This window comes from Mus caroli, unplaced genomic scaffold (genome assembly GCF_978045245.1).
Source record: "Mus caroli unplaced genomic scaffold, Mus_caroli_1 scaffold_13, whole genome shotgun sequence".
In the NCBI taxonomy this organism is placed as follows: Eukaryota; Metazoa; Chordata; class Mammalia; order Rodentia; family Muridae; genus Mus; species Mus caroli.
In genome coordinates this window covers 2282222-2309064 of record NW_028227268.1, presented here as the reverse complement: position 1 = coordinate 2309064, position 26843 = coordinate 2282222, and the positions used below count along the sequence as shown (strand labels likewise).

Sequence of the window (26843 nt, the reverse complement as noted above, 5' to 3'; positions counted from 1 at the left end):
CACATGGCTTATTGGACCTGCCAATTATAGTTAGTTCTGATGGCTGCTCTTTTGTTCTTTAGCTCAGTAAAAAGAAACAAGCAACCTCTGAGCCTCTGTCACCTAGGTTGCCTCTATATTAGCAGTGGCTGATGAGACAGGGCCTATGGTAGTCTTCTCCTGAAGGCCTGAGGACAGGCACTGCCTCTGCTTCTGGAGTAGGTTTAGGGGAGCATCATGGCCAAGTGTCAGCTCCTGCCTTGGGTCTTCAGTCCAGCCTTCCTTCACACAGCCTCACACAGGTCCCTTTAGCCTTTGCTTTCCTCTTCCCATTTATTCTTTCAGTATGGTGACTCTGTCACTCCCTGAGAGTCCATTCCTTCATCCTTCAGGCTCAATCTGAGACACAGCGTTGTCTGTACTGCTTTCTGTAGAGCTGAGTTTCACCCATGCTGTGTTCCTTTGTGCATGTCTTGCATTTTCTTGTATTTTGTTACTCTTGTTCTCTACACTAGCAGTAGTTTTTCTAGGGCAGTGGCATAAATGGACTGTTGAATCCTTAGCCAGCTCAAGTGCATATGTGGAAACCCAAGTCAGCTGATGCCCTCAGTCATGTTATAATGGGCAGTGGGTATGAATGCGGTAAACATGACTTCATATGTCCCCAGCCATGCTATAGTGAATAGTGGTTATGCATGGGATAAACATGACCTCATATGTCCCCAGTCATGCTATAGTGGACAGTGGGTATGCGTGGTGTAAACATGACCTCATGATGCTAAAAACATATAACTTCTATGCTTCCCACCTATTGTAGATAAATTAGGTACTTTGTATTTTGGAAATGGCCTGGCCTAAAAATAGCACTTACAGTGTTTGCAAACATTTATCAAGTGTCTCCATGTGCTCAGAGCATGTCTGCATAATGTTTAAGGCCATAGATGACCTTATGAGTCAGAAAATATTCTTCTGTCCTCTGACAGCTGCAGCTGGGCAGGAGCACATGCACTTTTATGTCCCCGTTGGCAACATTATTCTAAGAGAAGCTAGATGCACCACCACCCTGCCCCGGAGTCTGTGATAGGTGATTTATTTACTCACAGGACAGTGCAATCCTGAATGGAGAGTGCTCTGCTCTGGAGCAGTAGCCAATATGCCATCTTGTCTACCAAGTCACTGGAACATCCCAGGGTGAACAGAGGAGGCCTACTCTTTCTAGAGCAATGGAGGAAATGATGTGCTGTTCTAAGCCCTAGCGTTGCCCTTCATTCGTCAGGAGCTGCTAGTTTCCAGGATCCCACCTGCCTTTCAGGTATTTTCCATGTTTGCTGTGCAGAGAAACCAAAGATGCCTCTTTGCAGCTGGCTGATTTCCCGCATATACTTGATACTTTCTTCTAGTGTTTGGAGATGATTGTTAAGCACCCCAATTGCTACTGGGGTAATGTGGGGTTTTTTTGGGGGGGGGATATGATAATCCTTTACATTATTGGCATGTCTGTGTCTTAGGTTTCTATTACTGTGATAAAACCTTGACCAAAAAGCAACCTTGGGAGGAAAGGTTTATTTCATCTTACAACTCTCATCACAGGAACTCCAGGCTAGATATTCAAGGCAGGAAGATGAGAGAGGGGCAGGAACTAAAGCAGAAGCTGTGGAGGCGTGCTGCTTACTGGCTTGCTCATCATGGCTTGCTCAACCTGCTTTCTTAGACAGTTCAGGACCACTTTCCTGCGGTGGCACCACTCACAGTCTGGGCTTCCCATATCAGTCATTAATCGAGAAAATAATAGACCCAGGGCTGTCTGGTTGGGGCATTTCTCAATTGAGGTTCTGTCTTTCTATACTATTTTCTACCTTGTGTCAATAGAGCCTGCATATCCTGCTTTTGATAAATAAAAGTTCTGTAAAGATTTTTACCTATCTGGGCTCTTCCTTAAAATCTCTGATCATCCTTTGGGAAGTGCTTCATGTGAGCACATTTAGTTTGGCCATGTGTTGTCCCCATTACTCAGGCACAGAAGCAGAGAAATGGCTTAAATGTCTGCACATTTGCCTGTTTGTGTCTGTAGCTGTGTGTGTGTGTGTGTGTGTGTGTGTGTGTGTGTGTGTATTTGTAAACTTTCTGTCCTGGGCACTTTCCCTGTGTCCTCAGCTTTCTGTCACCCACCTGTTTCCCATCTTCTCATCTGGCTCAATTTGGAGCCAGTTTCATGTGTCATGCTGCTCCATTCATTTCTAAAGAGAACAGATTCTTTAAGCGTGCAGTCAATGTGCGTAGGTCACAGATGAGGGCATCATTGATTGAATCATCTACTCTGCTGATCCATAGGCATTCTCTATTACTCAGTCCTTTCTGAAGCTCATTCCCTGTTCTGTCTGTTTTCATCCCCCCCCCCCTAAATGAACTGATTAAAGAAGTGAGTTTCTCTGCATCCTGTGGAATTTAATGTTTCTGTGGTTTGTTGACTCCTACCCCAGTAGCAAACCACACTGGCATTTGTCCTTGGAATTCCTCTGTATGGCAGGTGAACCTAGAGGCTTATAAAGATTCTGGTGCTCAGGGGTGCTTCAGAAGTGGTTCTGCGAGCTTCTTTTCATGTGTACAGAACTCTTGGTTTTCTTCTGCCTGGCTCCACTCGCTGGGAGGATGGCGCAACAGTACCCCTGGCATCCCTTCTTGCTGGTTAACTGGGTTGTTTATCTACACTTCCTCTCCACTTATTGGATAGCTTAAGTCACTACATTTAGGAAGACCAGAGTCGATATACTGCCCTTTATATGCCTGTTTTAAAGTAGTAGGTTTCTCATAGGTAACCAGTAAAGGATGTGGGCATGTGTGTGGCCAAGCTCTTTGGTGCATTCTGCATTGGTAATCATTGATATTCACTGTATTTTGGCATTGGCAAATGGAACTATTCCTGTTAGCTCCTGGGTCTTTGATGCAGGCCCAGGAATGTTTGATTGCCTCTATTCTGTGAGGTTTGACAAGTCAGGGTATTCTGTGTTTATTCCATGCATCCTCCACCCCAAGTCCTATCTCTGAGGAGTCCCTGGTTTTTGTTTTGCTTGTTTGTTTATTCCTGGGATGGCATATTTAGAGAGGTTAAATCCTAGCCACAGGAGTGCACATCGGCCACACCCAGCCCTTTTCCTCTGTGAGCATTTGCTGACTCAGGTGTCAGGCTCCAGGGTTTCTCTTTGATCCTGTGGTGATGGGTGGTGGTGCTGCTCCTTTTCTTCATCGCCCTTGTCTTCCTCCTCCTCCTCCTCCTCCTCGAGTTCAGGTGGCTCACGGTGGGACGTTTCAGCTTCCATTTAACCCTGCACTGTACTCAACAATTTCAAAAATGATGGCAACGCTCCCGCCAGTGGTCTTTGAGAGTTGTCCTTGGGTGTCTGCTTTTCCTCTGATGACAGGCTTAGGTGTGGGCACTTTACCCTATGTCATGGTCCCTGGGAAGAATTCTGTCTGTCTTTTCAATAGCTACCTGGGTGTGTAATCAAATCCATTTGTTTGATTTTGCTTACAACTTAAAAAATTATTTAGGGGCTGGAGAGGCTGCTTACCTGCTGCTCTTGCTGCAGAGGACCTGAGTTTGGTTCCCAGCACCCACATGGCAGCTCACAACCATCTAACCCCAGTTACAGGAGACCTGATGCGATCTTCTGACCTCTGTGGGTGCCAGACGTGTACCAAAAAATTATGCATAATTATTTTTAAATTAAAATTTCCTTTAAAAAAAAACATATGTACATGAACATCTGAGTGTACTTCAGTGCCTACAGAGGTCGTAAGAGTGCTTCAGATTCCCTGGAACTGGACTTGGGGTGGAAGATGAATCAAATGAACACAGAATACCTTGTCAAACCTCACAGTTAGCTCAGAACCAAATGTAGGTCCTCTGCAAGAGCAGCCAGTGATGTACTACTTAGCCATCTCTCCAGCTCCTTCTTCCGTCTTCTAAGGTCTTATAAAACAAAATTAGTTTTGCTTTGTAATTATGTAAAACTTATCCTGATTCCGAAGTTAAATGCATTGAAGGATGTGAGGGCAATCTGGCTGCTAGTCCTGTTTCCTCAGCACCCTCGCCGCCTCGGGCAGCACTTAGTGTTTCAGTAATGGGTGGTATATACATCCAAGATTGGGTTTTCTTCTTTCTTGTGTGAATGGTCGACGTTATGCACATGATTTTCTTCCTAATGTTTCTCATACTATATCAGATTAGAACACAAGGTCCCCATTAGAGTTAAAGCTCTGTTCTTTTCTCAAACTCAGAGCTATTTTATGTTGGGCCATTGATTTGTCATGGAGGTGAGCATGCTTCTACATTTTGTGAGAATTAATTGCAGGATGGCTTTACCTTTCAGCTGGCAATTGTGACAACCAAGCAAGCATGCCACAGATGCTACCGAAACCTCAGGGGAAGTGCTCCAGCTAAGAACAGTGCTTCCTCTGTGGGGCCTCGTAAGCAGGACTGGGGAAGTGAAAAGAATCCTTTATTTTAGGAGTGGAGTAGCCTGATCTATAAGTCAGAGTTTCTATTTTGGGCTCTTACCTCTTTTTCAAATCAAGGAAGGAGGAATTGTTGAATAATGCATGAGAGAAAGAGACAGTTTTACAAACCTCATGTGAAGCTGCTCTCAGGCAGCTCCACGGTGGAGCCTGAGGCGTCCCTTCTCACGCTCTTCGGCGTCAGTGTTGTTGTTGCTCACCTCCTGGATGTCCCTACTAGGCTCCTGAAACAGAGATCTTCAGTGTGGCCCCACACATGGATGCTCCTGTTCTTTCTTGTGGTAGAAATCCAGGCTGTTCTGGGTGTCAGTTGGAGGGCAGTGCAGACATTTGGCTAGGGCTAGTGCAGTACTCCAAAGCGTGTCCGAGACTGTGCAGCTATACTGGTGAACTCAAGTCCCAGCATGGGTCCTGCGATGCTGAGAGCAGAGTGCTGCTGGCAAGACAGGGGCTGTCTAGAATTATCTATGCTCCTCAGTAGCCCATTATGCCAGTCTCTACTCAATTTTCTGAGTTCTACATGATTGTTTTGAAAGGTGAGCGAGCAGAATTATGGAGGATGCATCTGTGTACCCCATGAGTGAAGTTTGTGACTACAGACCCCATGAAGATGGCTCCTGATACCTGAACGGATACACTATAGACACTTAGCACTCAGGGATGCTACATCTGGCACGGGAGTGGTAAAGGTGGAGGCTATCACTTTTTCTCACAAGCCCTTAGGGTCTGCTATTTGGTTTTTTGCATGCTCTCCAAGCTTGGTCTTTCATGGTGGCGTGCAGTTCCAGAGGTGCTGCTCTGCTCTTCCTCTGTAACACGTGCCATTTTTTGTGTAGCATGAGGCCTTGAGAGGTAAGGCCTGCCTCTTAACATTTGGTCAATGTCACAGATGCTATGGCCTTTGCGATCTTCAAGGCATTCTGTGACAACATGAGCCAAGGCTGAATGACAGACATCGTCAGGAGCTGTTGTGAACAGGTCTTAGCCGGCCTGGTATCTAGTGAGTGGTGCTGGTCCTCCGGGCCAGAGTGCAGGCTGCCCATCCATTCCATTGCCCACTTTGAGATCTCCAGTTTCCCTTTTCTGTTCTCCTGGCTGGCTAGGACATGGAGTGTTCCAGATAACCAACAACTGTTGATTATACTTGGAGAAGGTTGGGGCACAGATCTCATTCCAGAGAGAGTGTGATAGAGGTTGGAAGCCCTGGTGAAGGCTTGTGCCAGTGAGTGACAAGTGTTGCTGACTAAGAGCTTTGAGAAAGCATTGTAGTCTTGGGATTCTCTGCACCAGAAAACAGGTCTGAGAAGATAGTGGGGATGTTGGCTTGCTTCAGGAAAGAGATTGCTTGTCCCTTGTAACAGAGCACAGAGCACAGGGGCAGCTTGAGTGGCAGTGGATGGACTGTGAGCAGCTGGGCTTGCCAGGCAGATGTTCTTTTTGTTTTGTTTGTTCCTGCTTGTGCCTATTTGCACAATTCAGGAACTCTGCACTACTCTGCTCTAATGCCACCAGGGTAATGAGCTGGTAATAAGGTTGGAGCATGGAGCCTGGCTTTAAAATTGCTCTGCCATGTGTGTGCTGTGTGACTTCCTATCTGTAAAACAAGAAGTGCCAGCGTTGTCTACACTGTAGTGTGGTAACAAGAGAAAAGGGACCTTAGAAAGTGAACCCTCAGAATGTATCCTGAGAGCCCATGTGGCCTCTGGCAGTTCTCCTGCCCAGAGAAAAGCTCTGCCTCACATAGGCCAGCCCTGCGCTGTTCGGGGGTTTCGAAGAGAAAAGCTGGCAGGTTGCACCATGGATAGGTCACTGCCCAAGGGCTGAGCTAAAGCCTTCCATGGAAGTAGCTTTTTGCCTTGGGTGTACTGTTTCTCTCCCTTCTAACTCTCCATAGAATGCAGACTGCAGCACGAGATACAGTGAAACTGTGTGCCCAGAGAAGGAGCTGTCACATTCACACAAAGGGAGCAGAAGGAGACATCTCTGGTACTTTTGGAACCAGGGTCTTTCTTAGCAGTCATTTCAAATGAAACACATAGCTGAGTGGTGGTGGCGCAAGCCTTTAATCCTAGTACCTGGGAGGCAGAGGCAGAGGCAGAGGGGCAGAGAGAGAGAGGCAGAGAGAGGCAGAGGTAGAGGCAGAGGCAGAGACAGAGACAGAGGCAGATGAAGCTCTGTGAGTTTGAGGACAGTCTGGTCTACAGAGCAAGTTCTAGGGCAGCCAGGGCTACACAGAGAAACTGTCTTGGGGAAAAAAAAAGATTCAGATGAAGCATATAGACAGTATAGGCAACCTGAAAAATGATCGGCTGCTAGAACTGGCCAGAGAGTGACCTGTTAACTCTGAACTTATACACTCTAAAGGCTCCTTTGGGGCTGGTGAGATGGCTCAGTGGGTAAGAGCACCCGACTGCTCTTCCGAAGGTCCAGAGTTCAAATCCCAGCAACCACATGGTGGCTCACAACCATCCGCAACGAGATCTGGCGCCCTCTTCTGGAGTGTCTGAAGACAGCTACAGTGTACTTGCATATAATAAATAAATAAATCTTTCAAAAAAAAAAAAGGCTCCTTTGGAGATCAGGGACTCAGGATGCATAGGCGTCTGGCCAGGCCTAGCAGTTAGTGGGTCAGCTGGAGGGGAGGTAACTCAGGGATGCTGAAGATGCTGTGTCCACTTCCTGTTGCCATGGTGAGTTGCTTTGTTTGCAGGTTTGTCCAGCATCATTTTCCCACATCCCAAGATGCTGATTGAGCTGTAGGCAGCCAGTTTGGGCCTTGCCTCTAATTCTTATCCCTGTCCAGCAGCCTGGGTTCTTCAGGTCTCCAGGTGCAGCTCAGGTCATTGCTCACATAGCAGAGACTCAAGAGGTCCATGTACAAAATAAGAACTGGTTTTTGTTTTCTTTTCTATGAAGGGATTGAAGTGGGAAACCAGTCATGTCTTGATGGCACCAGGGAAAAAGACATACAGAACAGCATCTCCATGGGAGTCTTTAAAGGGAAATGAAATGTTGTAATGGAGTGGAATAGTGCCTGAGTTACATAATACCTGCCCTACATTCTTCCTGATAAAAGTCAGCCCCACTGGCTATGTTGAGACCTATGAGGACTGGTAGAGCACTCAGCTAATGGAAGGCAAAGGACTGCAAATGAAGTAAAGGTAGTCTAGAAGTGACTCATGTACACATGTGACACATGTATCCAGAGACAGGATCTAAGGGTGTGTGTGTGTGTGTGTGTGTGTGTGAGAGAGAGAGAGAGAGAGTGAGTCTGTCTGTCTTTTTCCCGTGGCTGTTATCTCCAGGTATCAGGCTACTTGAGTTTGAGGTTCTAGTTTTTGTAGATGAATCTGTGGTGAGACAGGAAATACAGTGGAGTGGCAAGCTGCAGCAAGGCAGGAATTTGGCCAGAGATTGCCCTTGGAGGCACACCTGGGAGTGCACACTGTGAGACACAATGCCAGGTGATCAGAACTGCCTAGACTGAGGCAGGAGGAACATAGCTCAGAGAGCTGAGGAGTAGCAGCTAAGAGTCAGCAGGCAGCTGTGCTGGTCAGATATTTGTCATCCGGAAAGATGGAACCTCAGTTGAGACGATGCTTCCATCTCACTGGCCTACAGGCAAATCTGTGGGGTATTTTCGTGATTGCTGATTGCTGTGGGAAGGTCTAACCCACTATGGTATTTCTGAGTTGTATGGTAAAGCAGATGAGCAAGCCAGTAAGCAGCATTCCTCCATGTTATCTGCTATAGTGTCTGCCTCCATCCAGGTCCTGGCCTTGAGCTCCTGATCTGACATCCTTCTTGATGGACTGTGAGCTATGAGAAGAAACGAGCCCTTTTCTCCATACCCATGGTGCTTAGCACAGCAACAGAATGCAAAGTGGGACACAGGAAAGCCAGATGAGGGACTGGTGGCACCCAAGTGCCAGGTGTGGAACCACAGGCTCTGCTGTGCTGGGTCTGGAAGGCCTTAGGCCTGCAAGATTGGGCCAAGTGCTGCTATAGTTAATAAAAACAGCCTGAAGAGTGGCAAGGAGACAGATAATCTTGCTGTGTATTCTTTCTCATTTGTGTGTGTTGGTGTGCTCCCTGAAGGAGTGCTGTTACTCTTGATCTTCTTGTCTGTCTGTCAGCCAAAGAGAAAGGAAGAGCCCACCCTCATCAGCTGGGCAACTCTGCTGTGCTCTGCTGACATTTAACTCTTGCCGTCTGTTCTGTTCTCCTCACTCTCCCCTTGAAGAGGTTTCTACAGATTATGATCTAACATGGGAGTGCACCGAGGCCTCAGCCTCTTGTCTGGAAGAGACAGTTATTCTCATGGTTTTTACCCAGGTCCATGTTTTACAGTAGCCCTCTTCTGCCTGCTCACTGAAGGCTTGCTTTCCTGGTTCTTCACCATAGACATACAGTGTGTTTCATACAGGAAAACATCCATTACTGGGTACTGCTGAGGGCTGGCCAGCCACGGATGAGATGGTAGCTTGTCTGATGGCTATGTCTGACGGGTGCTTTGGTACAGATGTGGGATGTGTTTCTTAACATGTTCATGTCCATGGCTTGGATCAGAAGTTAGCTATCAGGGCAGTGCATCATCTGCAGGGAACCTCCAGCTCAGCCAAACTGATTTGTTTAAAACAACTCTCAACAATAAGGAAAAGTGGAGGCTCTGAGCCCATGGTTTCAACCTTCCAAGTACAAAGGCTAGTGCCACTACACTGGAAGGTTTATTTATGTAAAAACAAAATTCAAAAAACAAATAAACAAACAAAACTGGCAAAGACAGGCTCCATTCTCACAGTCCTGGTTGAACAGGGCAGTGGTGCCGGAAGTCCTAGAGAGGTAGAGGACATGTTGCCACTGCTTCACAGGGTTTCCAAGCCCAGCTAGGGGTTTGTCAAGAGGAGACTCTTTCTGCATGCAGCCCTTTTTCTCTTCTTGTCATGGCTGTGGCTCTCCTTGAAGCATATTATTGCAACCCAAGTTTGTGATGGGCCCACACAGCTGCCTATGTGATGGGAGCAACACCATCCTCCAGCTCAGCAGCCTAGCCTTCTTATACCGTGGTGGCCTATAGTGGCCTCTACTGTCCCTGTGAGAGTGGGAGTCAGATCAGTGAAGAACATGGCAGGGACTGCAGAATCCCTTCTCAGGAGCCCTTCCTGGACTTCACTAGCCTAGGAAGCTGTGTGCTGTCACACAGGCAGATGCTGGCTGGGGGCCATCACTGGGAAGGAATGGAGTCCAGAGCACCAGGCTTCCCTTGCACCAAGTTACTCATTGTTATGTTCTCCTCCTCTGCTGCAGGCTCCAAAACCCACGTGACCTATTTTATTACATTGTAAGATTTGGCTTTTTAGGAGGAATGCCTAGCGTGATAGGTGGTGTTTTAGGGTGTTTTGTTGTTTTGAATGTCCAATGAAAACATCCATAAATCCCCCAAACTCCTTGATGTCTCACCTGCTGCTGTGCCTTTCACTCCACAGAGCCATTATCCAGGCGTCCTCATTTTGAAACAAAACCTTACGTGGTGTGGTGACATTTAATTTAGTGTTTCTCATTTCAAAGCCCTTAAAAATATTAATTAATTCCTGTCAACCCCCAGGAGGCACATTATTAATATCCGAAGTGCCTTTCATGCTGGTCCATTAATGTGTCCTCTCAGTGTGATAGGTAAGAAATGAGGTTGAATCTACTTTTTTTAAATTTTAATTTTTTTTTCAATCACACAAGATAAGACCTTGCTAGAGCCAAGGTCAGAAATAACGAATCCCTAATTTTATTAAGATCTTCGCATGACTCCAGCTCTGTGCCTTTGGGTGTGCTCTGGGAGAACCACACTCCTGTGAGGTATAGTGTCTGGAGGCAGTAGATGAGTTTTCAATGGAGCCTTACAAATGCAGTTCGATAACTATGCAGAGGTGCACAGAGTCCAAGAAGCCACTGCCGCAGAAAGGAAATAGTGGGAGTAGAGAGCAGGGAGCTCCGGGCGTTTCCATCAGAGACTAGCAGTGATGGCAGCTGTACACGCAGACCTCCTCAGAATAGATGGCTGTGGCTCCTGGAGGGTAGGCCTGCCCTCAGTCTGAGTGATCTCTTCTTTATTTGATGTGGTCTCTTGTTGTCACCACCACCCCCATTCTTTCGTTCCTTCCATTTTTGAGACAGTGTCTCTCTGCGTAATCCTAGCTGTCCTGGAGCTCACTCTGTAGACCTGGGTGACCTCAGACTCTCAGAGATCCCCGGCCTCTGCAGCCTCTACCACCAGGAGGCACAGGATAGGCACTGAATCGTGTTCTAGCTGAGCTGCTGGCCCTGCCCTCCTCACTGCTCTGAGAGCTGAAGTCCTGCAGCTGCAGTTCATGATTTTGAAGTTAATTTAGATGGGAGAGGTTACTGTGCAGGAACAGAGACACATCCACCCCTAGAGCAGACTCTGGGCAGGGTCAGAATCTGGTTTGATCCCTGAGAGATGTGAATTGGAGCTGTGACCATGAGGCTTGGGCCTGCTCTGGCTCCTTTGTGAGACCAAGGAGGTTGAGAACATGCACTGTTGAGGAGTGTTCCAAGAACAGGATCATGAACAGTGATGGTGTTTGGGCCTTTTGGAAATAAATAGGGAGTGTGGACACGTACTTTCTCATAGGGAGTGTGCAATACACTGACTCATAGGGAGTGTGCACATGTACTGACTTATAAGGAATATGCATATGCACTAAGGTTAATTGACTTTTCTCATGTTGCCCAGTAAGATTCTGAGGGAGGAGAAGGCTGCTAAATCAGTAATGTCAGTGCTGGAGGGGCAGCTGGAGAGAAGTCGTGGTCCCCACTGCTGTCACCTAATAAGCATAGTCAGCCTTCTCTGGAGACGTCCCTTCCCTTCCTGCCTTAGTCATCTCAGGTCTCTGGTAGGGAAGCGCTCTAAGAGCCTTCAGGTGCAGGTAACATTTCTTCCTGGCAGTTACTTCTCTTAGTCCACACTCTACCTTAAATGTTTAGCCTCCAAGGACAACAGAGTCTTTGTTGGGAGCACTTTACATTAAGTGAAGAAGGCAGCTTTGCTATGGAGACCTGGCCACCTCTAGGGCTTGCAAACCATGAAGATAACTTGAATTTGGTTTATGATTTCCTTGTTATTTCTCTTGGTAGTAAATAGAAACATTTTCTGCTTTCCTTGTGTGTTCACAAAGAGAATAAATAGCCAATTTTGAGCCCCTTTTGGCTCCTCTTTGTCAGGTCCCAAAGAAACCTAGGACAGATAGCTATTTGCGGTGCCTATTAGCACACCAAAGCACACTCTGGCCACCAGGCTCACTTGGTTCTGTGACTCCTCCTAGTTCTTCCAACTGCACTGCCTGCTGTCATCCCCAGCCTCACCCAGGGCCTCTCTGCGCTTCCCCGTCTCTCCTCCATTTCAGCCGTGTGCTCCCTGGAGTCTTCTCTCTCTCCGTTATCTGGGGCCTTTGCTCCTCTTTACACTCACTTGCCCTCTCCCCCACTTTTCTGGCCTGGTTCAGTGGGACCCTTCCAGGTGCCTCTGGCTGTACTCTCCCTCACATATCCGATAAAACCTTCTCCATGACCATTACCTTATGGTGGTCAAAAGGATGTCATAACCGCTCCTAGGTATGGTGTTAATTTCAAAGATGGGAGGAGAAAGACCACCAACATACACCACCATGGCCAAATTAATTAAAGCAAGCTCTTTTATTTGTGTAAATGACCAAGGTGGGGTTTTAGAAGTTAGCTTTGGATGTGAGGAAGACTAGGTTTTTATAGCTCAGGGGTAGGGCGTTTCCAAATGGATGCAGTGGCCAAAAATAGGAGGGGTTAAAAGAACAGAGCTATAAGCATAACAAGTTAGTCATGAGGACCTCCGGGAAGAAAGACATGGCTGCAAGGTGGTGGTAACAAGAGGCGGTCTAACAAGACAGCGGTAACAAACCCTCGAAACGAAGGTCGGGTTGCAAGGTGGTTATTAACGTTTCAAACAAAGACATGATTGACACTCCTGGAACAGGCTGTACAGAGCCATTTGTAAGTAAGGTTACAGGTGGAGCATAGCTCAGTCCTTAAGGTTTAATCATACAGGAATGATTAATGCCTAAGATGGAGGCAGGCTGGTTCTTCAGTGGCTGAGGAGGAGAAAGGTTTTGTTGTAGATATGAGGGAGAATATTGCCAGAGGTTATCTGGAAGAGCCCAGAACAGGGATGGAAAGTAGTAGACTGAATCAGGCCATGAAAGGAGAGAGAGAATGGGAGAGTGAGAGAGAAAAGAGGAGAGAAGGCCAGAGAGGAGCCCAGAACCAAGAGAACAGTTTGCATTCTTTCTTTGGGACCTAACACTCTTTGTAACATGTTTTGAGGCTTGCCTTTCCATATCCACATTCTCTGCTTTTGTCATCCAAGAGCCTTCTTGGAAGTAGGAAATGTCCATCTTGACTCTTGAGTGTATACCCCCAACCCAAGCCCCAGTCTTGCAGCCTCTGATGGAGTCTGGGATGGCCTTGACCCTCTGACTCTGTTCAGGCTGTAGATCTGAGGAGAAGTGTTCCATACCTCTTACTCCTGTCTACTCAGCTGTGATGCACACTTGAATGCAGTCCTATGTAGATGGAGAAGGGTTTACTTTAATTACAGATGGCCAGGAGAAGGGTCTGCTAAAATGGGGTGTGGTGTGGTGCTTTGTCTGGCCAAAATAGCAACAGTGATTCAGAGGAAACTCCAAGTTTGAGCTCATTCGGGTCTTAGCACAGAGTCCCTTGCCCAGTGCTCCATGTTTGTGTAGCAAGTGAGCCACACTTGTGAGGAGAGGTGGCCTTGTATTGGTGAGGCAGTCTCCCAGGGCTACCATTTCAAGTGGTCTAACAGGTCACTTCACACTTCCTCTGGAGTTCAGAATGCATTCACTTTCTTGTCTGGGTGTGATTTTGGAGGGCATGTAGCCAGCACTATTAAAATGATAAATCCTTAGGGAGAGACTGCTCAGGAGATAGAGAAGAACTGGAGGAGAGGAGATGACCCAGCCCTGCCAGATGACCCAGCTTCAGTTCTCAGCACCCACATGGCAACTTGAAACCATCTAGGATTCCAGTTCTGGGTGATCCGGCACTCTCTTCTGGCCTCTGTAGGCACTGTATGTATATATAGTACACAGACATACATGCAAACAGAGGACTCAGAAACATTTAAAAAAAAAAAAAAGTCTTACTGTGCTGGTGCATGCCACTCAGCAGGGAGAGGCATGCAGATCTGTTGAGTTTGAGGCCAGCTTAATCTACATAGTGAGACCCTGTCTCACAAACAAAACAAAAACAAACAACAACAAAAGTAGTTTATTTTCTCAGAATTATATTACATCTTTACATCTTCCTATCCTCTTAAAACTGTTTATTAGGTTTGTCTGTCTTATTTCACATGTATGAGTTTCTTGCATAAATGTCTTTGTACCATATGTATGTGGTAGGTATTGGAGTAAGGTGAAGACATCAGTGGGTACAAACATCATGTGGTGCTGGGGACTCAAGCCTGGGCCCTCTGACAGAAACCAATACTCTTAACTGCCAAGCCATCTCTGCAGCCCCATGCCCCACTTTGAGACAGGGTCTTCCTAGGTAGCCCATGTTACCTCAACCAGTTGGTTGCCGGGATTACAGACATATGAAGTGGAAACTTAAGGGTTCTTTGGAAAGTCAGTTGTGTTGGATGGTGTTTTGTTAGGGCAAACATATGAAGGAGTGTTTTCCTGAAGTGGGCACAGGTGAAAGACTTAAGACAGATGCATGAAGGAACAGACACAGGGGGGAGGATGTGCTGCTAAAGTGAGCATGTGAAAGGACTCATGATGAAGGATTCTTTGTTAATGACACTCATGCATTGGTCTGTCTTACATTGCATACTTGAGCTTCATTTGTTAGGACTCCATTGAGAGAAACGCACCAAAAACCTTCTGGTGGTGTGCTGCAGTTTCCATCCCTTTCTGGGACTCAGGCTGATTGGCAGTGATATCAGCTGAGACAGACATGTGTGCTGAGGCAAGACCCGTGGAGGACACGTGATATTTGAAGGGAATATAAAAAGGACTTGATGGGCAGTGATGGAGGTTGGGCTTAGACTTGCTTATAGAGCTAGCTGTGCAATGATTTTTGGTCTCGAGTCTTCACTGATCTTCAATTTGCTGAGAGAGACACAGCTGAGAACTTTTCCTAGTGTCCCTCCGGGTTCCTCTTGCTGACTTATGTCAAGGCTGAGGCCTGGCTGTCTCTGCTAGGTCATGCCACAGCTGCTGATTCGTGTTTGCTATCCCGACTCTACTAAACTGGATTGTTGAAGTGTTAGCGAGTGGATCTAGCTGTAGCTGCAGATCTGTTTCTGACAATACAGATGGGATTTGCTCAAAAGAACCTTTCTAAACAGGTCCATTTTCCCTGTATCCTTTCTTTTCCACTACCTCTGGTGGGTGGTGGACTAGAAGCGAGATTAAAGCATTTAAAAACTCTCATTAAAATTAAGGATTGAAAAACATTAAAGTTACAGACATGTACCGCCACACCTGTTTCACAGCTGCATTTTGTGGGGTTGAGCAGGATCCCGGTGTTGAGAATACTTAGTCTGAGTCCTGAGCAGCATTTCTCAGGACACAGAGAAACTTCTGAGATTGGAGGCTGTGCACGCCGAACACCGGCTCTGCCACTGTTCTCCAGCCCCTTCCCGGGATGTCATGTGCAGGCTTGCTGCCAGGCACCATAAAGGCCTGATGGACACTGCAGTGCACAGTACCCAACTGCCATTCCCATAATGCTTTACAGGGTTGTGCTGACATTCACTTGTGTCACCATGATGTCAGATGGCATTTTATCATTTTGATTTGTTCTTTACTAATTGTTATAATTAATGTCACTAACAATCTGGTGTCACTCAACAAGCTAGCTGCTATTAGCATGTCATCTAGATGTAGAGAGGACAAGGGCGCACCCTGTACTGAAGGGCATACGCAGAGTTGTAAGCAGTGATGGCCCCTCACAGTCTGTAGTTTCATTGAGACATCTGTACACAAGTGGATAGTGAGCAGTGTGACGTTTCCTTGACATCACCCCTCTGCACAGAGGCTCAGGAAAGGGCCAGGCCTCAGGCAGGCTATTCCAAACACACACAAGAGATGTGGCTGTAGGTCACCCGGGCAGCGATGCCCACCTGCCTAGGCCTACATCAGCATCCTTGCCCCTATACTGTGTTTCTCTTCCCACAGACACTTCCTCTCCATGGCTTTAATGTGCTTTGCTCACGGGTGCAGGGGACTTAGGAAACCTGGAGGACCTTCTAAGTCTAAAGCCTTCATGCACTGGCACGGACTACCATGGGCTAGCAGCCAGACTTGTCAGTTTATTTATTTCTCTTTTTAGCAGTGGATTAAGTCAGTTTATTAAAATAGCTAACTTAGTCATCAGCAATAGTGATTTTAGCCTCCATTGTGGCTCTGTACTGAACAAAGTGGTCTGCTTAACATTCTTGGAAGGACTGCACAAGTCGGGGTGGTGCTGACAGATTCTCCTCTGGGAAACTTGAAGGTACTTTTCCTGCAGTGATTCTCATGCTCGGCCTGCAGAGCGGCCCTGTCCCTTTCAGGTGCTTTTTCTTTGTGCCTCTGTTCAAGTCCACACACTCCTCCAGTGACTTCACATTATGGCTGCAGAAGGAAGTCACATTTGGTTCCACAAACATCTTTCCACTGTCTTTAAAGGTGTGGCTACAACTTGTTCCTTGGATGGAGCAGATTAAGCAGTGTTCCACAGTGCCTACAACTATAGCCCAGAAGGTCATTTATTTCTTAATTTGTGGTCCTCACATATGTCGATAGAAGAGGCCAGAAATGGGTATCAGTGTGTGTGTGTATGTGGGGGAGTGGGGTTTACTCCATTTTCTGCTGTCTCTCCTTCACATGTAACCTTTTCTTGCCAAAGGCTAAGTGACCTTTGGCCCTGCTTTCTGTGCTGACCTCCTGTCCTCTAGTCTCTGAACAGTCTGAGTGGGTGCTGGCTGACCCTGGCTCACAGACATGTCCTGGTCCACAAAGGCCCGGGATACATTTGTGATTCCCTTGTCTGTTTATATTCTAGACACTTGCTGTTTCTTCCCCAAGTAATATTAAGGCACACTTTTTATTTTGTTTGTATATTTTCATATTTATTTTGAAATAGGGTCTTGTCGTATAGCACAGGCTGACCTTGAACTTGAAGTTCCTTATGTTACCTAAGCTTCTTGAGTGCTAGGATCAAGGAGTGAACCAGAATGCACAAGTTATTATATTCATATATGCATGCATACAATGTGTTCTGATCAGATCTCCCTGCCACCATTCCTTCCCTCTAATTCTCTCCCTGTCCCCCTCCCCCCAACCCCCTCCCTCCAATACCTGCTGAGTCCAGTTGCTGTAACTTATATGTGCATGGGTTTGGGACCATTTCCTGGAGAGTGGGTATCCTCTCCTAGCAGCCATTAGTTGTTCATAGCCCTCTCAGATAGGGGAGGGGCTTACTGATCTCCTCCCCATTCACGGTAGGACTTTGGCTGGCCTGATCTCACAGGTCTTGTACAACAAGTCCCAGCCCCCCTGTGAGCTTACACATGCATCTTCATTGTCGTGACTAGCCCATACATTTGGCTTCAGATGTCAATCATTTCTTCCTTTTAATACTTTGTCCTCAATGGCCCTGAGCCCTGAGTGGACGGCTGTGGTGTAGATGACCTATCTGGGGCTGAGCAAGCCACAGTCTTACTCTCTGACTGAGTCTGGGTCTCTGTGTTAGCTGTTGTCGACTGCAAAAGGAGTGTCTCTGTCAACAGTGGGAAATTCACTAATGTATGATGTAAAGAGAAATTCACTACTATGTTCTTTAGCAGAATCATAGCATTAGGCTCTTAATTAGAGCCTATAATCTGGCCAGCCATGTGGTTTGTCCCAATTTATGATACCAAACATGATTTCTGTCTTGTAGGAGGGTGGTGGTTGTCGTCCTCCTCCCCGTCCCCGTCCCCGTCCCCGTCCCTGTCCCCTCCTCCTCCTCCCCCTCCCCCTCCTCTTCTATTTTATGTTTTGTTTGTTTGTTTCAGTTTTTCAGATAAGATTCCTTTATATATCCCTGGCTGTTTTGGAACTCACTCTGTAGACCAGACTGGCCTTGAACTCAGAAATCTGTCTGCCTTTGCTAGGATTAAAGGTGAGCACCACCACCTGGCTGTAGAGTGGATTTTCAATCCAGTCAGAGATGCAGCACTCAAACCTAGCATTAATGACACTATTATATCACTGTGCAGTCTTGCCCGGCGGTTGCTCCTGTAGCAGACAGGCTCACAGCTGCAGGTTGCTCACAGGCTGCTGCTGATCTTTCTTGCTATTTAGTGTGCATGGCGCCTGTCTACTGTGGTTTCTAGGTAGTAGGGATAGAGCAACCAGTTTGATTTCTCCATGTGTTTTATCTTCATATGGGTCTTACCTGTAACTTCTGGAAGGTAACCAAGAGGGACAGATGAGCATACCTTCAGCAAAGTAGTAGGATACAAAACTAACAGATAAAACTCAGTGGCCTTCCTGTATACCAAGAACAAACACAGTGGGAAAGAAATCAAGGAAAGAATCTCATTCACTATAGATGTTTAAAAAACAAAACAAACAAACAAACCTTGGACTCCATTTAACCAAGGAAATGAAAGACTCATACAATGAGAACCGTCAGACACTAAAGAAAGAAATTGAAGAATTTGCTAGAGAATAGAAAGATCTCTCATGCTGATGGATTAGTGTGATTAATATTGTGAAAATGGCCATCCCACCAAAAGTAATCTATGGATTTCAGTGCAATCCCCATCAAAATTCTAAAGCAATTCTTCACAGGAATTGAAAAGTCAATTTCAAAATTCATATGGAAACACCAAGCCCCAGAATAAGCAAAACTTATCCTAGACAATAAAAATGTCACTGGAGGTGTTAGCCTTCATTACTTCATCCCTGTTTAAACGTTAAATGTAACTTTACTGACCTGCATTCATTCTGTGGAACATATACGTTACTTTTAGAGGACAGATCATAATGTCCACCTATTAGGCAGAACCTTTCATTGGTTTTCTAGTAGGTTCTGCATAGTTTTAGAGAACATGGCCCTGGTGCCTGGGATTCTTTGCTGTGCCCTAGTACTACGATGATCCTCTGCCACACTGGGCTCTGTCTTTACATTCTGTACTGAAAATTTGCTATTATAAGTGAGCCAGAGACCCTCATCCCTGTCATTGGCTTCAGCATTCATGGGACATTACCAGGCTTATCTCTGCCCTGTCCCCCAACTCATTCCACTTGCTCATTGCAAGTGAGCCCAAGCTTTTGTTTTGTTTTGTTTTATTTTTATTTTTAATTTTTTTATTTAATTTTTTTTGTTTTGTTTTGTTTTGTTTTGTTTTGTTTTGTTTTCTGAGACAGGGTTCCTCTGGTCCTGGAACTCACTCTGTAGACCAGGCTGGCCTTGAACCCAGAAACCCACCTGCCTCTGCCTCCTGAGTGCTGGGATTAAAGGTGTGTGCCACCACGCCCGACTTAGCCCAAGTTTAACAAATGAGCTTTCAGAATATTTTAACAACAGCTCTGCTCCTGGGAAGCCCTTGTGTGTGGCTCTGCCTCTGGTGTCTTTGTGTTGCATTATTTTAATTAGATTCCCTGCAGGATTTGGGATATCTGAAGGCTTTCCACAGTAACTGTTGGTTTTCTCTTTTCCATGCTTTCTTAGTTTTGTTTTGTTTTGCATGTCTCCCCCAGCCCCCTTTTCTTTTCCTCTGTGTGGGTTCCCAAAACAGCTTATTTCATTTCATAATATAGCTTGCTAGATGTTTTTTGGAGTTGGCCTGGCTAGGGAGAGCTGAGTGTCTGCTGAAGTGAGCTGTGAGCCTGTTCAGGTCCCGTGTTTCTATGTTTCCTTGCTATACCGGCCACTTTGCACAGTGAAGTCCACACAGCTCTTCCTGAGCTGCCTCTCACCAGATAACAAGTTTTGTTTTATTATTGGGGTTTTCTTTGCCATCTCTGTTTGTTGTTTGTGTGTATAAAAACCCTGTTGTTCATTTCAGGACCCCATCCTCAGGTGTTGCAATGTCCTGCACAAGAGGGCAATATACTGAACAGTGGGTTCTCCCTTCTCTTCTTTATTACTCTGCTGTTGCTGCAGCGTATGCTGAGGGCTCTCATTTGAGCAAATTCTTTATGCTCCATCCATGTTCTAAGAAGCTCGTCAGGGCAGTCCCTTCTGTCTGACTCGTGCCACTGTGTGACAGGCTGTCCTTATTCATGTCCCATGTTATAGTTGTCCTCGGTGAAAACATACTGCATGACCTCATTCTCCTCTAGCTTGGGGCCACTTGTGCAAGGCCCACAGCTGTTCCCTGTAGATTAGTGTGCATGAGGAGGAGGGTCCTCTCTGGCCCTTCCCTGTTTGTGACAAATATCTCCTTTCTCTTTTCACTACAGGCTCGGTACAAGCAGAGCCTCGACCCTACTGTGGATGAAGTCAAGAAACTTTGCACATCTCTGCGCCGGAACGCCAAGGAGGAACGGGTCCTCTTCCACTACAATGGCCACGGGGTACCCAGGCCTACAGTGAATGGAGAGGTCTGGGTCTTCAACAAGGTGGGCCAGCCCTCAGCTTCTACGCTCCTTCCCCAAAAGGCCGGTGAGCTTGGGTATCCCCTGAGACCTCCTGCCTGTAGCTTTTGCTGAACCCTGGGTGCTTCATGCACTCTCAGCCTTTGAAGAACAGTGAACACATGAGTTGCTCCAAGCTGGCAGCCGGGTGCCTGCTGAGGACGAACAGGCAGAGGAGCTATTTCTTTTGGAGGGTGTGTTGACAAAAGCATTCTAAGGCTATGTGTGTAGATGTTCTGTCCTCAGCAGGATGCTCATAGATATGGATGGTCTCACGGGCACTGGCTTTCCAGTCTGAGCAGCCACAGTAGTTCTCTGTCCAGAGTGTCAGAGAACCAGCCTTCTCGTAGAAAATCAGAGTATTCTGAGTATTCTAAAAAGCCCAGCGCCATTTGGTTGCCACCTTGGTCTTTCTGATGGGCAGCACTTCCAGCCTCTAGTGGTGCCGTGAGTTCGATTAGATGGTGAGAGGAAGAGTGCCCCGGCCCCCTGGCTGAGGAGTGCATTTCAAACATCCTACAGGGACATACTTGTGCTGTGTAGCTGTACATGACAGGTACAGCCTCTCCAGCATGTGTTGTGGCCCTTGAGTGCTTGAGCTTTGATTTGGGGCTCCATAGAAGGTGAGCTTAGATTTCAGTCAAGTTCTACTCTAGTGTTAGGACTAGACAAACTGAACCTCTTTGGCCTGTTTCCTTGTGGTAGAAACAGCTTCATTGTGTCCTGCAGATAAAAACATACACAAAGTGTGTCACCAGCCACTCCCATGCTGTCTGAGAATGAGCTTCCTGATGTCCGTCATCCTGTCATCCTTGTGCAGTTAGCTGGTGAGCCCATAGAGGGGACTCCCTGCTCCTAGTTAGTTCCCTCTTCAGGGACAGTGCTCTGCCTTCTGTATATGGTCTAGGTGCCACCTGTAATGTCTTCTTTTCATTTCTATTCATAGATTGCATTTATATTATATATTCTAAGTATTATGTGTGGGTGGGTTACACACATGCCACAGCATTAAAGCATTAATGCGAGGCCAGAGAACAGCTTTTGGGAGTCAGTTCTCTCTTTCTATCATGTGGGTACTTAGAACTGAACTCCCGTCAGTAGGCAGCCTGCTAAGCTATCTTGTTATCTGTTAAGAAAGAGGTAGAATTTAAAGGAATATGGTGTCATGGACCACCAGGAACTCACTGTCCCTTTCAGGAAATGAGGCTGTGGAGCCATGTGTGCTCTCTTCAGTCTCACGCCTTCTCACTTTTTCTTTCTACATACTGACATGAGGGCGCAGAGGAATCCAAGCTTCTTACTCTCTGGCTGTCTCATATATCATATCTGCAGGCAGAATCATTTCAGGAAGAAAGAGTTTATTTTAGCTTGCACACACACACACACATGCATGCACACACACACAAACTTTTTTGAGTATGTATATATGTAAGTATGTATGCTTGAATGGTCTTATGTTACATACATGTAGAAGTTAGTATGTGGCGTCTTCTTCAGTCATCCTCCCTCTTCTGTTTTGAGCCAGGGTCTTTTCTGAATCTAGAACTCTCTGTTAGATCTCTACTACATTGCCTGGCCAGCAAGCCTTCCAATCCTCAGTTTCTCCTCACAGTGCTGGGATTAGAGACACACACCATTACATCCTGTTTTTACGTGGGTGTCAGGAACTTGAGCATAGCTCTACATGTTTGTGCAACAAGCCATCTCCCTCACTCCTGGCAGGGAGACATGGCAACAGGTGACTTTATGGTGGCTGATGCAGCCATTTGTTACATAGTGCCACCTAGAAGCAGAAAGCTAGGACCAGAAGTGGCACCGAGCTCTAACCCTCAAGCCTACCCCAGTGACCATAAGTCACTCAAATAGTCCCTATGTCTACAGCTTTCTAAATCATCTCTACTGGTAGTGGACCACATGAGCCGCTGAGGGACGTTTCAAAATCAAACCATAACGCCGTTTCCAGTGGTTTTAAGTTGATGTGTTGTGACCATCGTGTGGGTGAAGGTACAGGTCTTGGTTCTTCCTCTTGGTAGACCAGGACTCCCTCGGGTGCAGACACTGGTGTGGACTTTGGTGGATTAGGTCTTAGTTCTTCCTCTTGGTAGACCAGGACTCCCTCAGGTGTAGACACTGGTGTGGACTTTGGTGGATTAGGATTGAGTGCAGATGCAGGGTCCTAGTGTTTCTTCTCGGTTGGCTGGAACTTCCCTGCATAGACTTCTCTGTATGCTTTTGTTTGTTTCCACTCTATTGGCCATACTTAGAAAAAGTCCATTTGTTCCATCGTAGATTTCTCTGGAACCTGTTGAGTCTGAGTCCTGGTGATTGACAGCTGGCCACACAGCTGTTCTTGGGTTGTCTCCTGTTGATCCTGATGGAATTCTTTATATTCTAGACAGAAACTCTTCATCATCCTGTGAACTGTGGCTGTCTTTTCTAAATTTATGACTTGCTTTCTATTCTGTTTGCAGTGTTCTCTAAAGGACAGGAGTTTTTATGCTGAACAGGTCACACTCAGTGTTCTCTCCAGGGGCAACTGCACCTGACCTAGCCAACTATAGTTAGGTCTGTGATGGACCCTTTTCATATATAGCATGAGATGGAATCTGCTTTTGTGTTTATAGCTCACTGTAAATTAATTATTTATTTTATATGTGTATAAAAGACACTAAAACCCAGTACTTAATTTACAAGCTGTAACACTGAATCGAGCAGGTTCCTACTATATCCAAACCATTTGCCCCTTGTCACCTGCTGTTTGAGGCCCACCTGGGATGCTTCTCCATTAGCCTGTCCTCAGGGTCCACTTTTCCTGGCCATAGGCTCGTGATTCATCCGGCCTCATGGTAACTTCCTCTTCTTTCTGTCTTCTCCCCGCTACCCCACCATCTCTCCTGAGTCACCTCACTCAATCCTCAAGTCCTGCCTTCCTTTCTCTACTGCCCAATCACATGCCCTTGCCTTTTATTAACTAATCAACTTTAAAATGGGAACAAGGTTTACACACAAAGACCATTGTCTATGAAAATGTACTCTGGGCTGCAACTGGATCTTGGGTTGAGAATTTAGGGTTTGTATGCATAGCTCACTGCTACCTCCCCATCGATGCCAGCTTTGGCATGAGTCATCTCTGTCCTGGGCCAATCAGTGGTCTTGGTTTTCAGTGTCTTAGTTTGAGGAGACATAGGTACCCTTTGTTCTTCTTATTTGATGTTTCGGTTAATCTTGGCTTTTTGCTCTAATAAGAAAATACTAAGCAGGGCATGGTGGCGCACGCCTTTAATCCCAGCACTTGGGAGGCAGAGGCAGGTGGATTTCTGAGTTTGAGGCCAGCCTGGTCTACAGAGTGAGTTCCAGGACAGCCAGGGCTACACAGAGAAACCCTGTCTCGAAACAAAACAAAGCAAAACAACCCCCCCCCCAAAAAACAACAACAACAACAAAAAGAAAATAAAGAAAAAGAAAAGAAAAATTACTGAATCCAATCATCTGTTTCCATAAGACTTGTGGGGCTGGATGGCCCAACAGTTAGAGCACTTGCTGTGCTTCCAGAGGACCTGGTTCAGTTCCCAGTGTCTATGTTGTGGTTCATAATCACCTGTAGCATTAGCATCAGGGATTCATTGCCCATTTCTGTCCTCCACAGCACCTACATACATGTGACATACATACATTCTGTCTCTGTCTCTGTCTGTCTCTCTCCCTCTCCCCTTCCCTCCCCCCTCACACACACACAAATAAGTAAATAAACAGGTAAGAATAAAAGTAGCTCTTAAGAAGAAAAGGCGTACTTGTTGGAATATGCTGTGTCTTTGGCTACAGATGATCAGGCAGATCCTAGAAGATCAGTATAGATGATCTTTTAGACTGTGATCATTTAAAATGCCTGTCAGGATATGATAGCATTCTTGATAAGAATGTAAGTTTCTTAATTTTCTTACTGAGTATTCAGGAAGGACGTTCTCCAGACTCTTGTGGATTCTAATAGTTCCTCAGGGTGTAAAGTTGCTTCTCATTTGCAGATGAGCATTTTTGTTTCTTCTTTTCTCGCTTGTGCCTTGTATGTATTGCTCTTGTTTTCCACTGCTGGCCTTTAAGAGAAGGAAACAGTAACTGGGCCACCTTGTCTCTTTTGTGGCTTCCTGAGGAATACTCTGTCCCTGTGAAGTCTGCAGGAGGCTTTTTGTGAGGAGGGGGAGGATGGAAACAATTATTTATCAGATTAAGAACTGTTCCTACTTTATATCAGAGAATCATGATTAGGTATTGGCTCTTCTAAAGCCTTTGTTTCATTGTGTGTCAGATCTATTACTACTTGTTTTTGTTTGTGTGTTAAAATTATGAGTAGATGTTGACTTTTCTAAAGTCCTTGGTTTGATGTGTTTCTGTAAAGTTGGTAGAATCCCTTTTCTTCCTTAACTTATAAGGAACGGCATGATATCTGGTGACTCTGTATTAAATGACACACACCTGTTCTTTTTTTTTTTTTTTTAAATTATTTATTTATTAGATGTAAGTACACTGTAGCTGTCTTCAGACACTCCAGAAGAGGGCATCAGATTTCGTTATGGATGGTTGTGAGCTACCATGTGGTTGCTGGGATTTGAACTCTGGACCTTCAGAAGAGCAGTCAGCGCTCTTAACCACTGAGCCATCTCGCCAGCCTCCCACACACCTGTTCTTGAGATGGCTTATTTATCTCTGTGTATCATCATTAAACGTGGTTTAATTCAGCTGGCTTGTTTTGTTTGTTTGTTTGTTTGTTTGTTTTTAAATCTGTGTTCCCTGTTGAGATTTTCCTGGATTTTTCTTTCTCTGTTCCAAGTAATCAATATTCTGTGGCTTGAGAAAACGAGTAGGGAATTTCCTTCTTGTCATAGACTCTCAAGTGGTATTTATAAGACTCGAAGCATTGGATTGCCCAGGGCAGACTGTTGTGTGAGGTCTCTGACTGCTGGTTTAGGGTCTTTCTTGGGTAGAAGTAGGTGTTCATTTTTTTTAACCTTTGAAGATTTCAATAAAGGTTTTGAAATTGTTGATACCTGTTGTTCAAAATACCTCCCTTGCCACCATGTGAGTCTAGGGAATGGTAGCAGTATATATTGTTCTTGGAGTCGAGCACACAGGCCTTCTTTGTGTTCTTAGTTATTACAGCGTGGGGTGTATGTGCCTTTTATCAGTCAGTCTTGTCAGGACTCCAGCTTTGATCTTTGAGGTCCTTCAAAAGGTAGGCAGGACAGTGACACATAACATCCGCTGTGAGTGCTCTGTGCAGCAGTGTGCCCCTTACATGATGCTGGGAGCAAGGGTGTTTTCTAGCTAAGCACAGTATTGTTAAATTGCCAGGGATGTCACCCTCCTGTTCCACAGACTGATTTATACAGAGGCTACACTCACACATCCCTCCAGCCGTCCCACAGAATCTGCCCAAGCTCACTCCTGTGCACTCTCTAGTCTGACTCGCCTCTCAGTGTGTGCTGCTAGCATTCCGGTCCCCAGGTTCTCCTTGACTCTGGCTGCTTTAAAGTGAAGTTTTAACTTACTGATTTCTGTTGGTAAGTTAGACCAGTTTGGATCAGACTTTAAAGACATTAGTAGGCCTTCTTTTGTGGAATGCTTTATTAACTATACAGACAGTGAGCAGTCTAGAGCCTTCTGCTGGGTTGGCTCTTGTCTTGAATTGCCAGGATTGATGAGCCATTATGATATGCTCTTGCTAGCCACGTCCTGCTCTATGCTCCTTCCTGTTGGTGTTATGTAGTCTGGTTCCCACAGATGTGTCTCACAGATGTGCTTCTCCAGCACTGGTGTCATTCAGAGCTCACTCACTGAGTTCTGCCTCTCCACTGATGTTCTTCCTTTCTTCTTCCCTCCCTTCTTTTCTTTTTAGCTTTATCTTTCCCAGAATGTACTGTAGTTGGTGTCATCTATAAATATCCTTTCAGAGCGACCTCGCTTGCCTGGCCAGTTGGATTCAAGGCTCTTTCTCCACGGCTAGACAGCCAGGTCTCCACGTGTACTATTAAGCCTCCTGATTCTCTCCTCAGTTATGAACAGTGCTGTTCACACATTTTGAGACAGGTTTTCACACAGCCCAAGCTGGCCTTGAACTTGTGGCTCTTTATGTCTCTGACTTGGGATTCTTCAGGTTGCTGGTGCACATGGTCAGAACGTAATTAGCTTTGTAAGAATTGCCGACCTTTGTTGTGAGCTGTCTGTGTGGTTTGCATTTCCACCAGTGCTCCCTGTGTTGGCAGGGTCAGCATTCTGGACTATAGTCACTCTGCAAAAGGTGTCGAGAATGTGTCGTCTTGTTGCCAGTGAGTTTACAATTTAGTAGTCCGACCTGTGACAGAGTAGTGCTCAGCAGATCTTCATATCCTGGCTCTGCTCCACTGTCTACCTTACTAACGTATCTGCTTGGGTCTGTTTTACCCTGCTAGGCAGAAGCACAGCCTGTGTGCTGAGCCACATCCCGGCTCACCTGCCCTCTTGAAGAAGAAGCATCCTTCTTTGTTGAGCGTTAATAATCCCGTGGACCTTTTAGACCTTGGTCCTGTGTCAGATATGTGTTTTGTAGATATTTCAACTTGTGGCTTGTCGTCTTCAGTAATAGTGGACATGGTTTTTATCACTGGAAAGCTCAGGCCAGTTTCTCTCTACATG

The 26843-nt window shown here is 46.0% G+C and overlaps 1 protein-coding gene across 1 annotated transcript in view; it reads left to right on the top strand.

The window, feature by feature from the left end:
• Rptor (regulatory associated protein of MTOR complex 1) overlaps window positions 1-26843 on the top strand; it is a 303680-nt gene that overhangs the window by 105792 nt on the left and 171045 nt on the right. Inside the window, exon 4 of the mRNA XM_021175441.3 lies at window positions 20004-20162. Coding sequence (XP_021031100.1) covers window positions 20004-20162 — 159 coding nt within the window. The remainder of the gene's footprint in view (window positions 1-20003; window positions 20163-26843) is intronic.